General features: G+C 38.5%; 2 protein-coding genes across 2 annotated transcripts in view; both read left to right on the forward strand.

The window, feature by feature from the left end:
- tars3 (threonyl-tRNA synthetase 3) overlaps positions 1-1594 on the forward strand; it is a 33955-nt gene extending 32361 nt beyond the window's left edge. Inside the window, 1 exon segment of the mRNA NM_001102753.1 lies at positions 1382-1594. Within this exon segment, the coding sequence (NP_001096223.1) occupies positions 1382-1530 (149 nt within the window). The 3' untranslated portion in view covers positions 1531-1594.
- Positions 1595-3451: 1857 nt separating this feature from the next.
- Positions 3452-16397, forward strand: adal (adenosine deaminase-like). The gene is made up of 10 exons (NM_001103035.1): positions 3452-3524; positions 5492-5622; positions 7513-7573; positions 9380-9464; positions 10592-10673; positions 11053-11179; positions 14436-14516; positions 14988-15114; positions 15582-15682; positions 16037-16397. The coding sequence occupies exons 1-10, from the start codon at positions 3477-3479 to the stop codon at positions 16235-16237; spliced, it is 1044 nt and encodes a 347-aa protein (NP_001096505.1). The 5' UTR covers positions 3452-3476; the 3' UTR covers positions 16238-16397.
- The last annotated feature ends 1761 nt before the right edge of the window (positions 16398-18158 follow it).

Here is an 18158-nt window from a genome sequence, read left to right on the forward strand (position 1 = left end):
TGCTTAAGGGTCACACTGAGCTACTTGTCACAGCTCCTAAAATAGACAATTATGATTATTTACTGATAATGGTCTCTCTGTGTTTTAGCAGAGGCAATTCTCAGTATTGTCTATGGCAGGGTGTTTTCTGAAGTTTAGTAGCTGTGAAAAAGTAGCTGTTACTAGTAGCTTTGTGTGTCTTTGCCCTTAGAAATGGTGAGCCCTCTCTCCAGTAGACAAGTTCCAGATTATTTACCAACAACCTTCTAGTCTCTCGTAAAAGTGTCATTGGTAGTAATCCCTGCCTTTAAATATAGGTACATCATTGAAATAGTATAGTGTAAGTTATATTTTCACATATTGAAAATGAGCCATCTATATATCATCTCTTGTAACTAAGGAACCCCAAAGTCTCTACATGAAATTCTATACACATGATACTAGCAAATTTGCATTTGTTAGTGGAAATGTTAAGTTTTTCATCTTTTCAGCACTGTAGTTTCTGTCATTATTCTCCTGGCAGACTGTTATCATCCAAATGCAATTTACACTTACTTTCTTCATTCATCATCATGTAAAATATATAGCTAAGAATCCAATGGTACTCCGAAGCATATGGATGGACCCATAAACTTTTAAAGGATCTTACTATCTTTGTGGCTTTGGATTAAAGGTTCATTATCATGAACACTTTTATTGATACTGTTTGCCTATTTAAATTAGTGTAGTGCATATTCATGGTCCCTTGGTTCAAATTGTGGTAATGAGAATAGTCTACAGTCCTGTTCTTGCTGTTGGTTAATCATTTTATGTACCCACTAAAATCTCTCTGGGGTATGGGAAATCCCTTAAAAAATTGAATCTGTACAGAAGTCTGAATAGGTATGACATCTACCAGTTGCTCCTGTTTATAATCACATATTGAAGGACTGATGTAGATGGATATCCAAGTGAGTTCCTGTGGGCCAGTTTTCACCAACTACCCTAGCATCTTGCTATAACCATCTTACTACCTTCCATTTTGAAGGTATGGACAATTTACACTATTTTTGGAACGTTACCAAAAGCTTTTTTATTTTAGATAGATGATTTGCAACCTCTAGTCTTCCAGCTATTGCTAAAATAAAGCTCCCATCAGTTGTCACTGAGCACAGGAGGACAGCAGGTTGGCCATTCCTGTTTTAGAGCAATTAACAATTGGTTCTGAAGTCCTTTCATAGCCATCCAGATATGTCCATGGCATTCCATTTCTAAGTTGTGCTTAAATAACCGGGGCAACAGGTTGAACATCCTTGTTTTATAGGAATATTTATATAAATAATTTGAATTGTTTTTATCTGGGTCTTTTTTTTTTTTTTTTACTTTGTTTTGGTAACACTCATAAAAATGCTTGTTATTACAGTGGTTGGAGAAAAAGAAAAGACAGACAGCGCGGTCAATGTGAGAACAAGAGATAACAAGGTGCATGGAGAGATTTTGCTGACATCAGCAATAGAAAAACTGAAAACCCTTAAGAAGCTGCGCAGTAAAAATGCAGAAGAGGAGTTCTGAATATTCTGCTGATTGCTCACTATTATAAGCATAAATTTCCAATAAATACATTTTGGGAGATTAACATCAGTTGTAAAATTTGTGATTGCTTGAAACACTTTCGTACAGTACGTTACAACCCTGGTCACTGGTATGTATTCTAGGAAGACTAGTGTTACCAGTTGCTTGTAAAAAAAACAACACGGGGAAAGGGCTATTTTGTGTGATTATTGTATCTTAATACATCCGTTAAAGCTGGGGCAACTTTGTATGAGTCCCCATATAAAGGTAACATTGTTTCTAAGCCTTTGCATCCACTATAATTGATTAGCAAAAATCGGGCGAACTGGGACATCCTGATGTTCATTAATCACATGGCAATTACCTGACCCCTTAGCTACATTGTATTCTATTGGGCTTTCTGCATCTCGATTGCCTGCCCTGCATTTGTGAATGCCAGGCCCTTCTGCCCTGACATAGGGGAAGCCAGATAATTTTCTTTTTAAGTTGTAATGTTATTTGTCTCTATTACATTCCATCCTTGGAATAGCCTAAATGTCACTGACAGACGGACAAAAGGATACTGTAAGATCAGGGATCCCCAACCTTTCTTACTCGTGAGCCACAGTCAGATGTAAAAAGACTTGGAGAGCAACACAAGCATCATAAAGGTTCATGGAGGTGCCAAATAAGGGCTAAGATTGGCTATTACGTACTCTCTATGCACACTATCATCTTAAAGGAGGCTTTATTTGGTAGTAAATCTTGTTTTTGTTCAATCAAAACTTGCCACCAAGTCAGGAATTCAAAAATAACTACCTGGTTTGGGGGCACTGAGAGCAGCATTCAAGGGGTGGTTGAGCAACATGTTGCTCACAAGCCACTGCTTGGGGATCACTGCTGTAAGATGATAAGGTATATATGATGTCAACTTAGGCTCTGAACTCTGCTTGGGTTAAGGTGACAGTCCTGCTTTTAAGCATTGTTCTCTGTCCTGTGCCACCTGAAGCAGAGCATTAATTTGTCCTTTTTAGTTCCTGTCTATAAAGAATTATATTGATTAACTTTATACTAAAACCTATACGTCTCAGAAGAGTTTTCAGCCATATACCAAAAATTCCTGGCCAACAGAAAACCCTTGGAGATGGCAGGAAAAGGGCAAAAATACAAAATATAGACATGCATGGTATATGGAATACTTACTTTAGTTTGTGAAGTTAATTTGGTTAGCATACGCTGTTCCAGCAAAAGTAAAAATGAATATTAATTTCTTCCATTTTTTTTAATATTACTGTATAAATGTATATAAATGTAAAAATTAATTTTGGAGGAAATACCACAAAATAACATTCATCACAATATTGTGATACTTGACAAATAAATAAAGCTAAGTATATAGTGTTTAGTTTTTACAACTTCTTTTCATATTTCAACACATCATCTCCTGATTTAGGATAAATCTTCAGCCTTAAGACCTAGTTAATTTTATATAACTAGTTACCTAAGTGTTAAGGCTGAAGATTTCTCCTCCTTCTTGGTGATATGCAAATGGCCACCCTAGCTTAGCTTGCAATTAAACATGTTAATAAAGAATTTTAAAAAAATGGTAGATGAATAAAAGAATTCCAAGAATTCAGCCTAAAATACTATCTGCTTTAAAACATAAAAACAACGATTATTACAGGTTACATCTGTATACCATGCTATAAACTCTTATTAACTAAAGAAAACATAATCACGTAGATTTGGGTGAGTACTACTGTACTACAGAAAGTCACATCTTCTGCTGTGACAACAAATCAGTTCCCTCCAAGCGGCAGGACGGACACAGGCAGCCTATAAGGAGGAAGATCTCAGTAACCAATAAGAATACACGTTGTTTCCAGTGGAACGCAAGAGGCAGAGTGAGCTGGAAGGAAGGCTTCAGTATGTGAGAGACACAGGGGAATAGCGCTGTAAGCAGCACCATGGCTGGAGAGGATGCGCTGCAGTTTTACCGAGACCTCCCTAAAGTGGTGAGAATTAAGTTCTTATTGCTCCATCCTAACTTTTCTCCCCTACAATTCTACAGGTTTAGTGCAAGACTCACATGCCCCCTACTTCTGTTGCCGGTTAATGCTCATGCCATATATTTCTAGGAACATGGGATTTTGCCTGTATTGCCTGCAGGGAGTTTGTGTTCCAGGGACTTTGCATATGAATGTGGCACTAGGCTAGTTAGACTTCTGTTTTACAATGATATCTACTTTAAAGGGCAACTAAAGCCTCCAGAAAAGCTGTGTGTCAGACTATTGTGTGCCCACCAGCAACTAAATGCAGGGCTGTGAACACTGGCATCAACATGGTCTTGCACATTTGTGCTGTAATACTGTAGAAGCTCTGCACTTACCATTATCAAATGTGTATAGGCTGTGGTAATTTCTGGGTAATTGTAATGCTCATCCATTCACAGATTAGAGCAGTGTTTATCTCTAAAGCAGGGCAAGCTGTCTTGCTGCACTGTGCATACTTCTGATGGGAGCTTCTTGCGTATTTTATATTATACAATGATAATCCACTCTAAGGTAATGGAAACATCTCCTTCCCTGGTGTACTGGTAAACAGAGCTACTTCTGCACAAATGAACTTGCCCTCAAGAGACTGCTTACTAAAGATAGCTTATCTGCATACATGCAGACATGACTAAGAATGAAAGGTTTATGGAAACAACAAGAAATTGTGAAGATGCTGCAGATCCATTGTTTTCTTCATTTCAAATAGAATGACCTAGAATAAAGTAATAGGTTGCAGAAATGATACATGACAGCCTAAGGGCAATACAGGGTGTTTTGTCAGCTGACAGAAAATTCCTTGCTGTATTAAGCGCTGCAGGTAAAATACTCAAACTGCGTGATTGTGCAAAAATGCATTTGTAATTATTTTTGTATGATTTGAGTGTTTACCTGCAGCGATTCTCAGCACCCACTGTGGCACAACAAAACAGAGGAAACAAAATGCTACATGTGTCATTGCCCTTAAGCTGGCCATACACATACAGATACTGTTGCTACATAAAAGGTTCAGTACAATTTATTGTAGGTGTGTTGGACGTGTAAATTATCAGAACAGACTTGTACTATGAACTGTTTTATTTTTCTTTGATTGGATAGGATTGAAAATTTCAGATGGTTTTGCTCACACAAAAATTAATATATCTGTTTGTGTTCCAACAATAGAGGCAAAGGGTGATGTTCCTGACTGGTTTCCAGCTGTCACCTTTGCATGCATGGCCAGTCTGCCAACTGATCTTTCCTAAGAATGCTCAATAGAGCATTCTTTTTATAACCATTCGCCAGTTATAAGATAATATATCTCTGCATGTTTGGCCACCCTAAGACCATGTACAGAATACAAAAGCTTCCTTACAGATATTTTAATTGGAGACAGTGTGTGATGTGCATGCATCCTCATGAATTAGATCATAAAGGGCAGTGGATTAAATCATTAAAGGCACATTTCTTCACTTAGCTGACTGAAATGAGCTTTTGAAGAGAAAGTACTTTACAAATAAGTGTATTGTTTACATTAATATATGTGGACATAGCTAGTTTTGGTGCATGTTGATTTCTTATTTGAATATTTGTTCTTTCACATAAATAGCCATTGCTTCCATATTATCAAATGCAGAATAAATTGTGCTCTGTCTGTATGTATTGCCTGAGTAGCCAGAGAATCTAAAAAATAAGTTTTAGACCAGGAATCTCTCAGACATGATAGAAAGTTAGTTTTTCTCAGCAGCAGTATTTGTAAATTGTGGGGTATACCCTATAAATGGACTATTCATCAGAGTCATAAACATTATACTTCACAACCCAACATCTGTACAAATTTTTGCAGCATTTGGATAAATACTTTTCCAAAATATTAAGTAAAGAGAATTTTTGTTGGAGCTTTTGACATAATAACTGTGGTTGCAATAACATATTCCTGAAATTGAGTTTAGGAGCTTCATGCACATCTGAATGGTTCTATAAGTACAGCTACTATGAAGAAACTGATGGCCCGCAAACCACATCTAGATATCCAGCATGGAATGACTATGATTGACAAAGGGCAGAAAAGGACACTTGAAGAGTAAGTTTCAGGATCCTACTATAATGCTATATTGTGTTTTAGTAGCCTTTAAAAAATACTGATGTACTTCTATAAATTAACAAATACTGATGTACTTCAATGAAATATTTGTACGTGGTTTGGCTTTCCCTCAAACCCTGGGGTACCTATCACATCTAACTAAAAATAGTTTAAATATGCTATGCTGATATTATGTTTTGCTCTCGCTCTCCATTTATCCAAGCTTACACTCAAGGGCTGACCCAGGACCACTGGGGAAAAGCTGTGGTTACTGCTTACAGCTTCTTTATCGCCATACAGGATATACTCATACAGTATAAAATGTTGCATCAACTATATATAACCCCACTCAAGCTCAAGGGAATGGATATGAGACAAAATGACCTCTGTCCTTGATGTGGTGTGATAGAGGCAGTGTTTCTCCACCTATTTCCCAATTTAGGTCAGATGTGTTGAAAGTTTTTTGGATGGGCAATGCCCTTCCAGTTGGGGGACCTCTGGCGACAACTACTGATTTACCCTTAGCTAAATAACATAAAAGACATGAGCAAAATTCAACTAAATTGGGGGGGGGGGGCATGGACTGGAGATTTTGAAAATGTGTTTTAATACCATTCACTTTTTATGCTGTATCCAGTACTGCTGCTAAGAAGTTACATATTTTATTTCATTGTGTACTTTGGGAATGTACCATTTATTCTTCTGTAAGGCAGTATGTTGTAACAACCAAATAAAAATTGCCTTAAAAAAATGGTTTAAGCACAATAGATGAGAATTATGGCTGATTTTGAATGTTCTGCTTCAAGGTAATTAACAGAATTCAATCAAGCAGTCAATAAAAATTGACCCCCATACAGGCCTGTTGCAGGGTACTGTGATTATAAGCATAGACCATATTATTAGATGTAACCAGGAATGTAGCCCCACTTTGTAGGTTAATCACTGTACTGTACATATGGTGGTACTTTGTCTGACAAAACTGTCATATACCTGATCTATTTAGAATTATCACATCCACAGCTCAAATCCTCCCCATGCATGCTTAAAGGACAATTTTTTTTTTGCAAGGATAAGCTTGGAATTGAAACTGCTACCTGGTAGTTAACTTAATGACTTAATAAGCAGCAATTATTAACTCGGGATGAAAAATGTAAATCTGATAGGGCTATAAATTAAAATAAAATAACATTGAAGCCTCTTAGACAATCAGATTTTTAGTTGCCAAGGTTGGGTGACCCCAACAAACAAACAGCCTTTTCAGCTGAAGGCCAGAAAGAGGTGGAATAGGCTAATAGTTTAAAATGAAGAAAAACTGACTGAAGAATAGGCCCATCTATAATGTATTAAAAGTTTAAAGGTAAACTTCCCTCTTAAATTGACCAACCCTTTTAAAATTTGTGGGAAACATTAGTCTTTTTAAATCACCTTTGAGGTGCAGCTGAGAGGGTAGCAATATACTAGGTTACATTTTTCTCAGTGTAAAAATATATAGGTGAAAAAAGAAGACCTATATATTACATATTAAATTGAATTAAATGTAAAGTCACATTCTAATCACTTTTTTAAAGTACAGTCTAAACAATTTATAAGTCACCTGAGAAGCCCTTTTACTTCCCCTTACTTTTCCTTTTCCAACTGCGGCCTGTTTGACTGTGAAATAAAGAGCAGTGTTAATTCAGTGTTAAGACACAGGGTTGTAAATTATTTTTATTTATTCTGTTTATACCTTTGTCACTGCTAACACTGCTCACACAAATGTTAGTGATTCTTTTTTTATTACAACCACAGAAAGTACTTTCTATGGCAAGCTGGTACTTACATGGGGTATTGCCTGTCCATTTGTGCCCTCTTTTGAGAAGAAATCATTCATTAACTAAATTATCCTTGCAGATGTTTTCAGATGTTTCGAATAATACACCAAATCACAGATACTGCTGAAGATATTTTATTGGTAAGTTGCTCATGTTTGTATGTTACAGAGACAGCAACCTGCAAAATTTGTTCAAAGAAATGTATGTACTGTAGTACATTGTTGCTAGGATGTCGGCTAACCCCATGCCATTAAGGCTACTGCCGCACGTGGTTGATTCTTGGCCTGCGTATAAATATACGCAAAAATCAGTTGATCCACGGCTCCTATGTCTGCACTCACAAATGTTGGCCTGGGTGCATACATACAAAGTGGATTTTGGTAAGGATATCTGTCAGCATTCATATTTTGCAGCAAATTCTACATTGTGTGTTTGTAACCAGGCTGACCTAGTGCAGACACGGGCCAGTAGAGGTCAGCTGATTCTCCTTCTGCATTTATACACTGGCCAAAAATCAGCCCTGTGTGACAGTAGTCCAAGGAGATAATGATACAGTGCAGGCATTTTTATAAAAGCTTTATTCCAACTGTAAGACTCAGACAAGTGCATTTACAAAAGCATGTACTTAACCCAGGGTGTTGCTGAAGTGTAGATAACTTTACCATGCACCTGGGTGAAAGATTTTTGGTTTATTAATGCTGGTGACATTAGTTGCTTTTATAATGTGATACTGTAGATGAGAAAGGCTCAAAATTATGCTACCATATTAGGCATTATTTCTAGAATCCCAGTATCCATTTAAAATGCTCATGGGTTCTGGGAACAGAATGAGCAATAGTGAATGGTGACCTTGTGAAGAACCCCGGCTACAATAGCATAGTGCAATGTTTTCAGTTTCTCACTCTTTATAGTGTGCTGTCTGATACATGTTTGGGTTCCTGCAGGAAAAAAGATAATAAATTTCCAAAATATACTGTATTGTCTGACCTTGATTAAGGTCTATCCACTCTCTTTGGAATCCTAGTGTTGCGCTGCACAGTAACATGCAGAACTAGAATATCAGTCATGTTCTGACTGCCTCAGCCCTTGTTTAGGTAAAACTAATTACTGCCTGAAGCAGATACTGTACAATAACAACCTTAAGGCTGTTTGTTACCTTTAACATACACAAATATGCACTTTGATATTTTATCCCAGAATGTTCAAACATCATGTGCAGCAATTTTTTTTTACTAAACAAGCAAACGGTTACAGTCATTTACATGAGGGGTAAAGAAAATGATCTGATGTAGAATGTAGCAGTGTAATGCTGGGATTTGTTAGGCATATATCCATAATAATGCATGCGTGTGGTGGGGAGGAATAGTTGAACTTGATTGTCATTGAAGGAATACTGTCAAAACGCATCAGTTAATAGAGCTTCTCCATTGAATTTCAAAGCAGAAACAGTTTTTTTATATTTAATATTGAAATTTCACATGGCTAGCCTCAGCCATATGATCTGTGCTCTGATAAACTTCAGCCTGACACCTGTATAGTGCAAGTGATAGATATCAGAATAGCACTCAAAGGTTAAAAATCCAAGTCTGGCTCCTGACTCCTTCAGTTACACTGAGCAGGAGAAGCAATAGGTTACCTGAAAGCAGTTCTAAGATCATGGCTCAGGATCAGGCACAATGCACTGAGATGGCTGCGTACACACCAATATTACAACTTTAGGTTTAAGAATAAAATTTTAAATGGGAGTGAATTATTTGCTACGTAAACATTATCATTTAGAAATGAAAAGTACACCTAAAAAACCATGACAGAATCCCTTAAATCTTGTTTCAATCTCACTGCTCTCTGCCTAGAGCTGTGGTTGTTCAGCTCATTTTGACAATGGTGTTATTTTAATAATTACCTGCATGAATACTTTATATAAGTGTTATTTTTGTATTTCCAAGGTAACAAAGGATGTCATTAAAGAATTTGCTACTGACGGCGTGAAGTATTTAGAACTGCGAAGTACACCTAGAGATACTCCTGCTGGTACAGAATTCACTTTGTTCCCTCGACTTTTCCAAGCATTTCTTATTACTGTCTGCATTTACCTATATAAATATAAAGAGTTCATATACATCTGCAAGCACAGTTGCTGTCCCCCACAGTCAGTTGTGCATAAGATCACTTTTATTAAAGGTACTTTGCACTCGTATATTTGCCCTTGGCACCACTCAGTCTTTCCTGTCTTCCGTTCTGAATCGAGTGCTGCTGCACCTATTGATGCATGGGGAACCCTGGAGCTACCACCAAATGCAAATACAGGTATAGGACCAGTTATGCAGAATGCTCGGGACCAAGGGTATTACGGATAAGGGGTCTTTCTGTAATTTAGAACTCCATACCTTAAGTCTACTAAAAAATCAATAAAACATTAATTAAACCCAATAGGATTGTTTTGCATTCAATAAGGATTATTTATATCTTAGTTGGGATCAATTACAAGGTACTGTTTTATTTCTGCAGAGAAAAAGGAAATCGGTTTTAAAATTCTGAATTATTTGATTAATATGAAGTCTATGGGAGACAGGCTTTCTGTAATTCTGAGCTTTCTGGATAACGGGTTTCTGGATAAGGGATCCCATACCTGTAATGCCAGACAGACTTTCATGCAGTTATGTCTGATTTGCAATGAAATGCGTTAATTTTGCCAAACTGGATGCAGTTGGATTAGGCTCAGCAGAGTTGTGCCCTCAATGATGCTGGAATTCTGGGAAAAAAACTATTGCAGGAAACTACATGGTGATTGCACTCATAATTGCTTTTTGCTCACTGCACATGCGGATGTAAATGAGCCCTGGCTATAATGGTGAAAAAAAGTAGCCCTTAAATGCCTATGTTAAAAGGATAGTGTACTCTTTGCTGTAACTGAGGTAGTAACAGTATTGTACTTACAATAGTTATAATGCATTGTGCTGCTGTGACTTCATGGTGTAGCATATAAGCAGTATGTCAGGCCGATGCCAGGCTGCAGTGAACCAGGTGCCCCCACACCAGTGACATATTTCCGGCAGATTAGTGCATGTATAACTGTAGTGAACACTTAGGGAATGACTTATAACATGCTGAAGGCATATCTACAAATGGGAGAATAACTTTATATGTTTTGCTTTTAGGTTTAACAAAACGGGCCTATGTGGAGACTGTACTTGAGGGCATAAAGCAGTGTAAGGAAGAGGAAGTGGATATAGATGTTAGGTATGATACTAACCTTTTTCCTTTTCTACCATTCCTGTGGCATTGAATCCCATTTTCCTGCATTATTGAGTCAATATTTTTGTTACCAAAATAAATATCTTACTTGTAGCTGAAACCAGTCTCTAATAATAATAATATGTAAAAGTCATTCACTTTCATTTGGGGGTTAAAAGGGGGGGCAGAGAGTAGCAACCCTGTTTCTGCTCTGACTGTCTAACTTCCTTCTGTAAAAAGTGGCAATTGAAGGTTTGAGTGAGGGTGGTTTTTATGGCAAAGTCATAATATACCAAAAGCCACATGCCTGGTTCTGTTGCTACAGTACTTTTTTTTGGCACTACCTACATTTTAAAGCATATTTCTATTGCTATTTGACTTCTAGATTCTTGTTGGCTATCGACAGAAGGGGGGGACCCTCAGCTGCAAAGGAAACTGTTAAGCTTGCTGAAGATTTCTTCTGTTCAAGCAATGAACTGGTTCTAGGTTTGGATCTCAGTGGTGACCCAACTGTAAGTTATATCAACTGCTATCAAGTTATTTCTCAGCTTCAATACTGGCCCATGCCTTAACTTTGCTGTGTACAGCAGTTGAATATGTTTAACCTTCTACCCTTAGTACTTTAGTTCTCTAAAATGCGGAAGGTGGTGATTTTAGAGCAGAAGATGTATCTTGTGTGTCTGGAGGTTAAGCAGCCCAATAATAGCCCAAAGAACTTTGCATAATTTAATTTTAATATTTACCTACCCTTTAAATGAATTCATTTATGTAGGAGCAATCATGGCTGGTTTCAGAATCCAAGCATTTACATATTTATTATATGACAGCAACTCCTATACAGGAGGTAAAGAAAGCAGAACATCTGTAAGAATTTCAGTCCCTGTCCAAATGTGTATAATTATATAAAATATAATGTATTTATTTAAATGGAAAAATCATTTTTATTTTACAGTGTAAAGACATGCCAAATAACATTTGGAAACTGCATTTTTTAGTCACTTATAAAATTACTTGTCATGTGAATCCTGTTGCCATCTGTATACATTGTAGACTCTTACAATAAAGAAATTTGAAACAAATGTGCCATCTAGTGGCTGATACAATACACTGCCTTGTTCCTGCATATTGTAAGACAAAGCTGGGGAGAAGTTCTGCTGTAGGGCTGCCTGTGGGAAGCAAATGGTGGTGTTTAGTTTTGTTTGCCTAATCATACCTTCATGACAGCAAACCCTGCTTACTTAATAATAAGCCACATCGACAAGTAGCTTCTTGAACTGCTAGAAGTCCTGAGAAAGATAATATGGACGTTTGTGGACAAACAGCCAGTAAACATAAGCTTAATGGTGTTATGTAATTAAAGACACTCAGGCTCATTTATCAACGCTGGTCAGTAACACACAGTAAAACATTGATTAGCTTTACCAAGCTGTATGTAGAACAGTGAAAACAAACCTTTGATTGGTCTCTCTGGGCTACTGCCCCAGGGCAAATGGAGGAAAAATAGTGGTGCTTCCTGCCTTCTTAACATAACCCAACTCTACTGCTATATGGAGTTTGTAAAATATAACAGCAAATAAAAATGAAAAACTACTGAACCATGGCCCTTCATTAGGTTAAATTCCTTATTGTAGCCCCAAATCTATAAATACTAATTGTACTTGTTACAGCCCCTTCCATGTAGTCAGCTGAAGCACTTGATAATTTCTGCCTAAAAAAGACATAATGAATTTAATAATAGGCCATAAGTCTGTAACAAAACTTTGTATTTGGCCTGCTGAAGGCAAGACAAAATCACACAGTGTTTTATAAACACAGCTTTAGTCTGAAGTAAGTTGAATTTCTCTACTATGATTGGTTGCAAATATATTTGAATTTGAGACACAGAGGTAATTTGGTAGGTTTACTTTTATGTATTATCCTTTTTTTACACTGCTCAAAAAAATAAAGGGAACACTTAAACAACACAATGTAACGCCAAGTCAGTCACACTTCTGTGCAATCAAACTGTCCACTTAGGTAGCAACACTGATTGACAATAAATTTCACATGCTGTTGTGCAAATGGCATAGACAACAGGTGGAAATTATAGGCAATTAGCAAGACATCCCCAATAAAGGAGTGGTTGTGCAGGTGGTGACCACAGACCTCTTCTCAGTTCCTATGCTTTCTGGTTGAAGTTTTGGTCACTTTTGAATGCTGGCGGTGCTTTCACTCTAGTGGTAGCATGAGTTGGAGTCTACAACCCACACAAATGGCTCAGGTAGTGCAGCGCATCCAGGATGGCTCATCAATGCGAGCTGTGGCAAGAAGGTTTGCTGTGTCTGTCAGCGTAGTGTCCATAGCATGGAGGCGCTACCAGGAGACAGGCCAGTACATCAGGAGACGAGGAGGCCGTAGGAGGGCAACAACCCAGCAGCAGGACTGCTACCTCCGCCTTTGTGCAAGAAGGAACAGGAGGAGCACTGCCAGAGCCCTGCAAAATGACCTCCAGCGGGCCACAAATGTGCATGTGCCTGCTAAAACGGTCAGAAACAGACTCCATGAGGGTGGTATGAGGGCCTGATGTCCACAGGTGGGGGTTGTGCTTACAGCCCAACACCGTGCAGGACGTTTGGCATTTGCCAGAGAACACCAAGATTGGCAAATTCGCCACTGGCGCCCTGTGCTCTTCATAGATGAAAGCTCACACTGAGCACATGTAACAGAGTCTGGAGACGCCGTGGAGAATGTTCTGCTGCCTGCAACATCCTCCAGCATGACCGGTTTGGCAGTGGGTCAGTAATGGTGTGGGGCGGCATTTCTTTGTGGGGCCGCACAGCCCGCCATCTGCTCGCCAGAGGTAGCCTGACTGCCATTAGGTACCGAGATGAGATCCTCAGACCCCTTGTGAGACCATATGCTGGTGTGGTTGGCCCTGCGTTCCTCCTAATGCAAGACAATGCTAGACCTCATATGGCTGGAGTGTGTCAGCAGTTCCTGCAAGACGAAGGCATTGATGCTATGGACTGGCCCGCCCCCTCCCCAGACCTGAATCCAATTGAGCCCATCTGGGGCATCATGTCTTGCTCCATCCACCAACGCCACGTTGCACCACAGACTGTCCAGGAGTTGGTGGATGCTTAAGTCCAGGTCTGGGAGGAGATCCCTCAGGAGACCATCCGCCACCTCATCAGGAGCATGCCCAGGCGTTGTAGGGAGGTCATACAGGCACATGGAGGCCACACACACTACTGAGCCTCATTTTGACTTGTTTTAAGGACATTGCATCAAAGTTGGATTTGTAGTGTTTTTTTCCACTTTAATTTTGAGTGTGACCCCAAATCCAGACCTCCATGGGTTGATAAATTTGATTTCCATTGATAATTTTTGTGTGATTTTTTTGTCAGCACATATAACTATGTAAAGAACGAAGTATTTAATAAGAATATTTCGTTCATTCAGATCTAGGATGTCTTCTTTTTGTGTTCACTTTATTTTTTTTAGCAATGTATATCGTGCTAAAATATTCTGCTGTCCTGTACAGAGATTATACATCATTCCCTTTCCCAGTGGAGTCCAAGGAAAACCACAAAGACAAGAGGAGAATATACTGACTCCTTGCAGATTAGTGCCCTGGTTGGAATCCTTTCTTGGATGCCAGCACTAAATAAATGCTAAGCAAATAAAAACAATGTATAATTCTTTGTTTTCAAATCATAGACATGTTTCAACCCAGACTGACCCAGATAAAATGAAAGTATTCTAACTGAAGGACATTTGTTTTTTTAGGTGGGACATGGAAGAGACTTCATGGAACCTTTAAACAAAGCTAGACAATCCGGCCTGAAATTGGCTCTACATTTATCAGAGGTATCTAGCATCAACTTTGAAGCTGTCTTTCTTATTTCTGACTGAACAATAATTGTCTGAAAGGTCTGAGCAGTATGTAGTAGCAATCTCAGTCTTGTCAATAAGCCAGTCCCTTGTATGGCAGGGACTGAAGGTGTTCTTTCCCTAGAAGTTCTCATACATTAAGACAACTGCTAAACGCTACAGTGCCATTATTTTAATTTGCTGTCATAAAATCTTAATACTCCTAAGTTTTGCATTTTAGTTTTGATCTTCTCTGTATATCACAGAAGACATACTGGAGATGGCTTCCTGAAAAAACAGAGGTTACCACAGACCTTTTGGTTCTGACACCTAGTGGTCAATGAGAGCATCACCTCAGATTGCACTCCTGTTTCTTGAAAGACTAACCCTAACTAAGTTTCCCTTGATAATGTACAGAGAAACACCTGCTGTTGCGGCTGTTCCCTTCATTAGATGATTTTGTTCCAGATTCCCAGTCAAGCAGAAGAGACAGAACTCCTTCTTGGACTCCCCCCGGATCGGATTGGGCATGGCACGTTTCTTTCTACCTCAGATCACATTGTTGAGATCGTGAAAAAACAGCATATACCTCTAGGTATATAAATATATTGCATGGTGCCTTTTTGCTGCCTCATAACTCTGTAGTAATAACACACAGTGTGTAGCTGCTGCAGTTTCATTCTTGCTTTAGCTTGGTTTACTGATTTTATTAGTCCAGGGGACTAGATAAAGCTGGTATATTCAAACTGTGTTCAGAGAAAAAACTTTGCTGTAAATGCAATGCAAGTGATGCCCTTATAACCTGAGGCGTGTTTCTCCCGTTAAAGGTTTGGCAAGGTGCAGGTTTTTTTGTGAAAATACTAATCAGTAGCTGCTTGGGGTACCTACCCATTTGCCTGGTAGTGCATAGAGCCACATTCTATCAGTGCTGCCCTGCTTGCTGGATTTTCTAGATGTCCTTGATTTCAGACATTCTGGTAACCTTAGCCTGACATATCCCACCGAAATACTTGGGCTGTGTTCTAATAACACATTTTATGTTTCCCTTTCTTTCCTTTTTAGAACTCTGCATTACCTCAAACATCAAAGGACAAACAGTTTCCACATACAACGAGCACCATTTTGGATTTTGGTATAATCTCCATCATCCATTTGCGCTATGTGTAAGGACTTACTCTTGTATTATTTCCCAAAATAAAAATGTACTGGCCAATAAACAATGTAGGAAGCCAGTAAAGAATTAGGGTAGGGTATCCATGTTTGATGTAATTCTCATTCTTCTTATTAAATGCTTTTAAACTCAGGCTGCAAATTATGTACCTCATCTCTAAGGTAGTAAAGAGTGTTAAAAGAAAAAATAGAGATCCAAATTACAGAAAAATCCCTTATCCAGAAGATCCCAGTTTCCAAACATTCAGGATAACAGGCCCCATGTTTGTTCTATACATATATGTATATATTAATATATTGTACCTTCAGAGAAGACAGTAATAAGACTGGGCTTTTATGTTTTGCAGACAGATGATAAAGGAGTCTTTGCGACAGATCTTTCAGTGGAATATGAAATTGCTGCTAAGGCATTTAACTTGAGTCCACACCACGTATGGGATCTGTCCTATCAAGCCATTGATTATACCTTTGCATCAGCAGGCGTCAAAGAGAACTTGAAGGAGAAGTGGATGCTGCTAAAGCCAGATGTGTTCAGACATGCACTTTAAAAGCTGGATAATTAGAGAATTTACTAATGATTGCTATCCATATGGCAGAAAGGGGGTATGGGTGAATATGTGTTGAATATTGGGCTGAGGTTCATGCGAACAAATTGTTTGTTTTTATTCTGGTTTTAGTAAGCTAATATAAACCAAACATTTATTTTAATGTTTCTATTTGTTTAATATATGTGTGTACTTACCATTCACAGAGCTTATAGCAGTGTGTTAAAATCAATATTTATTATTATAGCTTTTGCCATTACTTCTGCAGATTGCTCACTAATTTTGTGTGTCCAAGACACTTCTTGCAGGGGGGGAAGGGGATTCATGCAAGTGATAGCTTCTACATAAATGAGTGCTGTTTTTCATAGCACAGAGTAAAATAACCCAATTGCAAATATAGTAAATAATGTACCCCATTATTATAAATATAATGATAATAGACGTCCCCAAGGAGCTCCATGACCAAATATAAAAGCACGAGGACAATGGGGGTTAATTATTTACTGTATAATTGCAGTCTGTTCTATGAACAACAGCACTCATTTCTCCAGAAGCCATTGCTTTGTATGAATCCACCCTCCTTAAATTAGTAAGGGAGTAGAGAGCAAGAGAATATGTCCATGTATTGGACTCACAAAATTAGGGGACTTTAATGGAATCAAATGCCACTCTTGTAAATTCCCCTCTTGCAGAGCCACTGGTTGGTTGCCCATCCCTAAAACAAACCCAGCACTTAACAAGCCTGTAGAAGGTGGCTGTTCCTTGTGAGTTAAATTCCAGGCAGATTTGAGAAAATTGGCTGAATACATTCCTGTGAACTGTGTCCAGTTAGCAGCCTTGTCCTTATCCATAATAATGAGCAGCGGCTGGGATCTCTCCCACACAGTTGTTGGCATTAGCAAGAGTAGGTGATATACTGGGGGAAGCACAGGAGGAATCAGCAGCTGTACTGCTTACTGCTGCCAAACATTACACACTGCTGGACGCTAGGGGCCTCTTATGGGTTTGAGTCCTTCTTGGCAGGTAACAGTTTGACATCTGGGACTGCCTCTTTGCCAGTAAAAATAATATATTTATTTGTATTAGAAGAGTTATTTTTACCAAAAGTTCCTATAATATTTGAGCTCTTTTCACCTCAATTGATGATTGCTACATGCGTCAATTAAGCGCTATGCAGGTTGCACTTTTTGGGGAGGCCACAACGTCCTAGACCTGGGATGGCAAAATTTTAGGGGTGGTATGCCACTACGCTCCCTATTGCTAGTGAAAGAGTAACTGCCCACCCAGTCCTTTCTCCCTTCTTAACTAAATGGGGGTGGCGGGGTCGGTGGCAAAGCAAGCTACGGTCAGAGGAGATGCAATCTGAGGGAGTGGGGGTTGTATGCAGTCACAAGCTGGCTGGGTAGGCTGTCGCTTCTGGTTTTCTTTACTGGTTTAACTTAAAGGGATACTGTCATGATTTTTATGGTATAATTTGTATTCTTAAATTACACTGTTTACATAGCAAATAACATTTAAAATTTTATTCTTGAACCCTGTGAAATGAAGAATATGGCTAGCCCCATGTAAAAAAAAAATTAGAATGTTAAAAGGGTCTGACATTCATATTTAATTGAATCAATTGCTTATTTTGCTTGCCAGTTTTTTCTAACTTCTGTGCAGGTGGTGGTGTCTTCATTTGTTTCATGTTTTTATAAAACCCCATTTTTCCAAAATAAGGGCTGCACACTTTTATCACCATATCAAATAAAAGGGCACAAAGTTTTCCCAGGTGCAGTAACCCATAGCAAACAATAAGATGGTTGCTTTTAAACAGGTGGCCAGTAAATGCTACATGCTGATTGGTTGCTATAGATGACTAGATCTGTAGCAAACTTTGCACTATTCTAACATAAGCCCCCGTCCCCACTTAGTTGTCCTTCTC

The sequence above is a fragment of the Xenopus tropicalis genome, chromosome 3 (genome assembly GCF_000004195.4).
Source record: "Xenopus tropicalis strain Nigerian chromosome 3, UCB_Xtro_10.0, whole genome shotgun sequence".
Lineage (NCBI taxonomy): Eukaryota > Metazoa > Chordata > Amphibia > Anura > Pipidae > Xenopus > Xenopus tropicalis.